The 8,129-nt window shown below is 35.1% G+C and overlaps 1 protein-coding gene across 4 annotated transcripts in view; it reads left to right on the top strand.

Moving 5' to 3' along the window:
* The window catches only part of SLC17A5 (solute carrier family 17 (acidic sugar transporter), member 5), a 58,904-nt gene that overhangs the window by 29,793 nt on the left and 20,982 nt on the right, over positions 1-8,129 (top strand). For all 4 annotated transcript variants that reach the window (XM_014535777.1, XM_014535776.1, XM_014535775.1 and 1 more), the window contains exons 8-9: positions 2,827-2,959; positions 3,947-4,094. In XM_014535777.1, the coding sequence (XP_014391263.1) occupies positions 2,827-2,959; positions 3,947-4,094 (281 nt within the window). The remainder of the gene's footprint in view (positions 1-2,826; positions 2,960-3,946; positions 4,095-8,129) is intronic.

Here is an 8,129-nt window from a genome sequence, read left to right as displayed (position 1 = left end):
GGTGGGAAGAGGTCAACCAAAGAACGTGTATGCAGATCTAAATATTATTCCACTGAGGTTTCTATTTGAGATTTTCCCGGGAGAACTATGGAAAGAATGAAATATCAATAGCTGGCCAGTAATTACTGCTGTGCACTTAATTGCCTTTATTTTTTTAAAAATATATTTTATTGATTTTTTACAGAGAGAAAGGGAGAGGGATAGAGAGTTAGAAACATCGATGAGAGAGAAACATTGATCAGTTGCCTCTTGCACACCCCCCACTGGGGATGTGTTTGCAACCAAGGTACATGCCCTTGACCGGAATCGAACCTGGGACCCCTCAGTCTGCAGGCCGACGCTGTATCCACTGAGCCAAATCAGTTAGGGCTGCCTTTATTTTTTATGGAATTTCTAAAGTTCTATAATGAGAGAATTTAAAATAGGAATCTTTTATCTTGCATTTCATATTTTAAAAGACATTTTCTTTTTTGAATCAAATTTTTTTAAAATGTGAATAGAGTTTGACAGTAATTCTCTACTTAAATAGAAGCTTTTTTATTGAGGTAACATTGATTAGTAACATTATATACATTTCAGGTATACAATATTATAATTTGATATTTGTATACACTGTAGTAAGTTCATCACCAAAAGCCTAGTTTGCATCCATCATCATATATTTGACCCCCTAAAAGCCTCTTTTTAACATGGATTTTTTTCTTGAAAAACCAATTTATTACATTCATGAAATGGCCTTTCCTTAGGATAAGGCTAGCTTTGTATTTAAAATTATAATCTCATTAATTAAAAATTGTAAAGCTTTTGATCTCGTTATAATCTTGCTTTTTCATGTAATTTTAGTTTCATTAGTTATTCTACCATTTCTTTTTTTTCCTACTTTTTTTCAATTCTAGCGTCCATATTTCTTACAACTCAGTGAGAGCTGGGGCAATATCTATTACCCTATTTTAGATATTAATATTTTGGGATCAATTTATCCTTGCACAGAAAGTTGAATAACTGTAGAAGATATTCATGGAATGAATAAATGTTGAAAATTTTAGTAGTTTTAGATTGTTGGGAGTTTTTAACATTGTAGCTTTAGAAAAAAAAAATTGGAGCTTTAAGTGGAAAAATTCAGTAACTGTGTGGAATTATCAGCCTTATCCCATTAGGGAACAAGACCAAGATCTGAAAATTCATTTCTTTACTTGCTACAGCTTATTTATCTGTAGGATTCTGCCCCAAGTAACAATAGATGTAATCCCACTATGCAGAAGTCTAAATGGAATAAAATTTAAAGAGGAAATTACACAGCATAATACAAGAAAGAAACAAAAATTTTCAGTTACAGCCCTAGCTGGTTTGGCTCAGTGGATAGAGCGTCAGCCTGCAGACTGAAGGGTCCCAGGTTCAATTCCAGTTCAAGGGCACATGCCTGGGTTGCAGGCTTGATCCCTGGTGGGGGATATGCAGGAGGCAGCCAATCATCAATGATTCTCTCTCATCATTGATGGTTCTATCTCTCTCTCACTCTCCCTTCCTCTCTGAAATCAATGAAGGTACATGTTTTGTTAAAAAAAAAAAAAATTTCAGTTATAAAAGAACTGGAAGCATACAGCATCTGAATACAGAAAACCAAACTATGATGAAAGAAATATTTTCTTAAGCACTTTAATTTAAAATATTAAATTTTTCTGGTCTGCACCATGAATGATGCTTAAATGGATTATAAGATTTAATTGTTGCTGATAAAATATCTTTCTGCCTTTTTTTGTGTTTGCAAACACTAACACGTGTATCCATCTCTCTTAGACTATAAAAACATTTGTATGTGTGTGTGTGTTTGTGTTTTGGTGTTTTTTTTTTTCATTTAGTCTTGGCACCTCAGACTTATGCTGAGGAAAAATGAACGGAAGAAAAATTTCTCTTATTCTGAGTGTGTGTTCTTCATTTTACAGAATTTGTGATGTCCTAAAAAGCTGTCAAGTAATTTCCTACAAAAATAACACATTTCCATGATTAATTCTGTTTCATATCTCCTGGTGTTTTCATTTTGCTTAGGTGGTAACTTAAAGCAGGAGGGAAAAGATAGAGTGTCTCTCAATCATAGCCTTTGTCCTCTGCTCAAAGTATGTGCTAATGCACCAGGCACCTGACCTAGATGGTGTTCACTTAAGAATAACTTGTTGAGATATATATTTGATTTATATGTCTTCTGTATGTGTTTTATTTTATAATAAAAATATTTTTAAAATAAAAATAAATGACACTCAAGACAAAAACTTCAGTGGGGAAAATCCACAGGCTAATAGAAAGACTTATCTTCTCTCACTGAAGCTACTGCCCAAGTCCCAAAATAACATTCAAGATTGCCTTGAGCAGATTGGACTATAGTGAGCCCTGGTTCCCTTTGAGACAGGATCTTAGGGACTGCATTGAACTGAATCCCAAAATCCTTCTATAGACCAAACTTATTTACTATCTATAGTAATACCTGGTAATATGCTAATTAGACCAGATGTCCTTCCATACGACCTTCCGGACAAAGCCGGGGCTGTGAGGGAAGCCCAGGCCCAGGTGCCTACCAGCAGCCGAAGGGAAGCCTGGGTCCTGGGTGCCAGAGGGAAGCCGGGGGACGGAAGGCCTACTCTTGCACGAATTTCATGCATTGGGCCTCTAGTACCTATATAAAAATTAACAGTTTATTGCTATGGATTTACTTTGATTTTGAGTGGTGAATGCGTGCGTGTATGTGTGTGTGTGTGTGTGTGTGTGTGTGTGTATGTATGTGTTGGTTCTTCCTCTCATCATAATTAATTCCGTATCTTCTTATTCTCCCAGAATGGAATTTTATCTGCAGTGCCTTATTTTGGCTGTTGGTTATGTATGATCATGTCTGGTCAAGCTGCTGACCATTTAAGGGCAAAATGGAATTTTTCAACCGTATGTGTTCGAAAATTTTTTAGCCTTATAGGTAAGTGATGTGAATCAGGTTTTGTTTGGGCTCACAATTATTTACTATGTTTACAGTGTAAAGCAAGGTACAAATGCTAATATTAGTCATTTATTTTGTTCACATATTAAAATATGTTTTAATGCATGTAGTGTATTTGTTTATAGAATTATTCCAAGCAGGATAATTCTGTAAACATTCTGGGCACCTATCACTGAAAGTTGCTTTCCTGTTTCACTGCTTACTTACTTCAACTCTCAAGAAGTTATTCCACATCTTTAAGTGAAATAAATCTCTTTAGATTAAAAAAGGGGGGCCTTTCTCTTTTTTGGCTTTCTGTGGACCTGCTCTCTTCAGTATGGTAGCCACCAGGCAGATGTCTCTATTGTAATTCAGTTGAAACTTAAAAATAAGTTTCTCAGTTGCAGTTTCAGTATACACAAATACAACAATTCTATTCTCACAGAGATAGGATTGCACTGCTGTAGACACAGAAAAAAATGGCAGCCCACTCATAAGTCCTCTTCTGTTACTTGTATTCCATGCTTAACTGCCTGTAATAAACTATGCGTATTGTTTGCAGTTGTTAAGACCTATATGGAGTGTTTTTCTAACTTTATTTAACAGTTTATCATTTAGTTTATTTTCTTTGAATTTTAAATCACACTATCAGCTATTGCCTGTCTCTGGGACCATATTTTTCATCATTCTCTTCTTGCTCTTTTCTATAACATTGTAGAACTTTAGCTGAGTCTTGGTCACATGTAGATTTAATGGCAGTGCATAATAAGACTTTACTTTTACTTTTATATTGGTTGCATTATGCCTATATGTTTTCCACAAATTTTTTCATGAAACTATTCATTTAAATTTAGAGTTTCTTAGGCAATACAATGTTTCTACAGTAGGTGGCAGTAATATCCAATCTCAGATTTATACTATATTAACGTAGAGCAGGCAAATATTAATGCTGGGGCTTCTTTTCTTTTTGTAACCTTTTCACTTCAGGAATGATTGGACCTGCAGTATTCCTGGTAGCTGCTGGATTTATAGGTTGTGATTACTCTTTGGCTGTTGCATTCCTAACCATATCAACAACCCTGGGAGGCTTTTGTTCTTCTGGATTTAGCATCAACCACCTGGATATTGCTCCTTCGTGAGTACTAATAGAAAGATTGGCTGTGATTAAATTATTTTGTAATTGTGGTAAAATATACATAACATAATATTTATCATTTTTTTAGTGTACAGTTCTGTGCCATTAAGTGCATTACCATTGTTGTGCAACCATCACCACAAATCCATCTCCAGAACTTTGTCATCTTCCCAGACGGAAACTCCCTAACCATTAAACACTAACGCCCCATTCCCCTTCCCCCACAGTTCCTGGCAACCACCATTCCACTTTCTGTCTCTATGAATTTGACTACTCTAGGGATGATTTTAAATTCTTGAAGATGTTTTTAAATTTGAATTTCTAACTACCAACATTTCTGTACACACTGTTTCCATAAAAACATTACATAAAATACATTATAACTGCTGCTGATCATACTGAGAAAGTGTGATCAGTGCTGCATATACCCTTAACAGTGGGGAATCAAGTAAAGAAAACCTGGAACAGTTAGGCATTGGACCAAGAAACCATTTGAAATAAAAGGTAGCCTAAGCAAAAGCTCCAAGACTATAAGCTCTGAGAGTGCAAAGGCCAAGTCTGTCTTCTGTACCACAGTAGTACCGGCACCTGGCCCTGCACTGGGCCATGGTGAGTACTCAGTCAAATACAGAATTCTCAGTCAACATGCAAAATCCTCCACATTATGGTCCCAACCTATCTTTATAATTTTAGTCCTCCCTCCCTTACCTCATCTTCTACTGATTCTTTGCTGTAACTGAACTAAACTACTCTTAATTTTCTAAAAATATCCCCAACACACACACACACACACACACTTTCCTACCTTTGCCCCTTTGCTCATGGTAATCTATATACCTGGAATGCCCACACTCAACTATGATTTGTCTCACATCTTATAATTAAATTTAGATAATGTATCCTTGGCCATAATAACTGGCCTATGACCTTCTCAGGAAATCACATCCAGAGGACTCTAGTGATGTTAATTTTAATCACCCAGTCAAGGTGTTGTCAAGTTTCTCCAATAACTAATTACTTTTTTCCCCTTCAACTGAAAATGCATCTCTTGAGAGATGCTTTGAGATCATACAAACATCCTGCTCCTTATCAAACTCCCCTCACCTCCACCACCTTAGATTTAGTGTCTGTTGATGATCTATGCCAAACCAGGTTTTCTGTGGTGATTTCAAAATGAAAATATTTCAACTCTATCCTCAACATGTATCAGTCGGCACTCTGTTGTAAGGAAGATCTCCCCTTCTCCATTTGTTTATCTATTAATGATCAGTGTGGGCTTAGAGATTTATAATTTATTTACTGTTATTGTCCTTATTTATTTTCATGTTCACATTATCTCAGTTTTGGCTAATGGGAGTGCTTTTTAGCTGGCTCCTGTGACCTGTTTTCATGCCCCATCATTGTTTTTGGTTTTTTTGTACTTTCTTATTGATGGAACAACCAGATGTTTTGGCTTCATCTTACACTTTCCCTGACTTGCAATTGAACATTTCTCAAAGGAACCTTGGTTCCTTTTAGCAATGAATGGTATTTAGCAAAGATGATATGCTTTCATTACTAAGTATATTGCCTTTCCTACAAAAACCTTTTTCTTTTCTTTTTTTTAAATATATTTTATTGATTTTTTTACAGAGAGGAAGGGAGAGGGATAGAGAATTAGAAGCATCGATGAGAGAGAAACATCGATCAGCTGCCTCCTGCACGCCCCCCACTGGGGATGTGCCTGCAACCAAGGTACATGCCCTTGACCGGAATTGAACCCGGGACCCTTGAGTCCGCAGGCCGACGCTCTATCCACTGAGCCAAACCGGTTAGGGCTTCTTTTCTTTTTTTAAATATGGAACACTTCACAAATTTGCATCATCCTTGCACAGAGGCCATGCAAATCTTCTCTGTATCATTGCCATTTTAGCATATGTGCTGCAGAAGCAAGCACAAGAAAATCTTAATTACTACTTACAAATCACATAAAGCATTAACAACTGTCAAAGATTTATTTACAAATAGAAACAAAAGTCGTCATTTTATCAAATTATTTCTTTTACATCTTTTATATGCTGATTCACCTACTAGGTTTTTGTTTTAAACCTTTTTTCACTTTCTTTGGGATTTTGAACATTTATCCTATAGCCTTCAGAGAATTATAGTTATCAGTATAGACTTGTAAATTTTTTTAGAGTGAATTGTAGTGACATCTTTCTCTACAAAATCAGCAAAAGAAGACAGCTTTAAAGGTATATTACTTTTTAAAATTGATTTCAAAGAGGAAGGGAGAGGGAGAGAGAAATAGAAACATCAATGATGAAAGAATCATTGATCGGCTGCCTCCTGCATGACACCTACTGGGGATCGAGCCCACAACCTGGGCTTGTGCCCTGACCAGGATTCAAATCGTGACCTCCTGGTTCATAGGTCGACACTCAACCACTGAGTCACACGTGCTGGGCTAAATGTATATTACTTTTGTTATACTTTCCTAATTCTAGTAAATGAAATATGAAACTTGTTTAGTTATCTCTTCATTTCTATAACCATAACTTTTAATTAGAGAAGTTAATGGGTTAAATAACTGAGTTTATATATCAACTACATGTATATATATTTAAATAGCTACAAAAAGTAACTGCATAATAGTGAATTCTACAGGATATTATTTAAGTTTATATTAGGAATAAAATTGAGGTTGAAATAGAAAATGTAATATATCCTGAGATTAGGAATAGAAAGGAAATAATACATCTAAATTTATCGCACTAATTTATACCTTGATAATCTAATCACAGTCCTTCAATGGAAGGGTCCTCTCAAGATTCAGAATTCCAATAAAAGTTAAAGTGCCCAAGTCTAGAGAGCTTATTCTTTTGTGTGATTATGAAGCTGATAATTGCTCATTTGATAGTGGTAACTATTTGTCTTAAACAGTAATATTTTTATTAGTAACTAGAAATTTGTAGGAATAATAATTGCTTATATACTGACCTCAAAATAGCCACTCATTTTACAGAGAAAATGGTACCTTTGTGGGTCAATTATTTTCATAGTTTTCCATATAATTAAAATTGACTTAAACTTTTAGAATAAGAAACTAATAGTTTCTTATCTGAATCCTTTCCTGTAGTTGAATTTGGATTTATACTGTCAGAATCTGTATTTCATACCCTTAATAAAGTCTCACTTGTGAGTAAAGTATAATTTTTAAGTTGAGCATCTGAGAGAGAAAAGCTAAAATAAAGGTTATGTTGCAGAAATTACTGCATTATGGTGGGGGGGGGGGAAGACATTACTTATGATCTTTGCAGTGTTTAAATTTTGAATTTCAAATTTATCCTTGTACAGTTTTATATGATTTTTTATTTTTAAAAAGATAGAAGTTTACATTGATCTGGTTAAATATAAAGCATTTTGTCTTTCTAATATGAATATAGTGGCTGAACGACATTTTTAAATGCATAAGGGTCTGACAATCAGAATAATAAAAATATTACACTGTATGTGGAAAGTCTATTGTGATAAATAAAAACCTCTTTGAAGATATCTCTTATCCAGTCTAGCAATGTAATCATTTTCACATCCCAAGATTGGTCATGCATGAAAGTTTTATTTTACAGTGCCTGTCACATAGAGTATGCTCAGTAAATATTTGTTGAATGAATGACTTTCTGGTTTTAATCACTGGACTAAATGTCAGATGTTGAAAGTATTTACAATACAGCAGAAACTTTTGTCAAAAAGAAAACATTTAAATAGAGGGAAGAATTTTGTAAACCTTATAAGCTAGGAAATTTTTATTTAGTGTACATATTGGTCAGTTAAGAACTGAAAGAGTTGGAGAAACCAAGATGGCGGCATAGGTAAACACTGGAGATTGCTGCCTCGCACAACCACTTCGAAAATACAACTAAAAGATGGAACGGACATCATCCAGAACCACAGGAAGGCTGGCTGAGTGGAAATTCTACAACTAGAAGGAAAGAGAAAAGCATACCGAGACTCAGAGGAGGTGCGGTGCGGAAGTAAAATACAGAGGTACAGAGG

The sequence above is a fragment of the Myotis brandtii genome, unplaced genomic scaffold (assembly GCF_000412655.1).
Source record: "Myotis brandtii unplaced genomic scaffold, ASM41265v1 scaffold151, whole genome shotgun sequence".
Taxonomy (NCBI): domain Eukaryota; kingdom Metazoa; phylum Chordata; class Mammalia; order Chiroptera; family Vespertilionidae; genus Myotis; species Myotis brandtii.
Note: the sequence above shows the minus strand (reverse complement) of the source record. Positions and strands in the feature narration are given on the sequence as shown.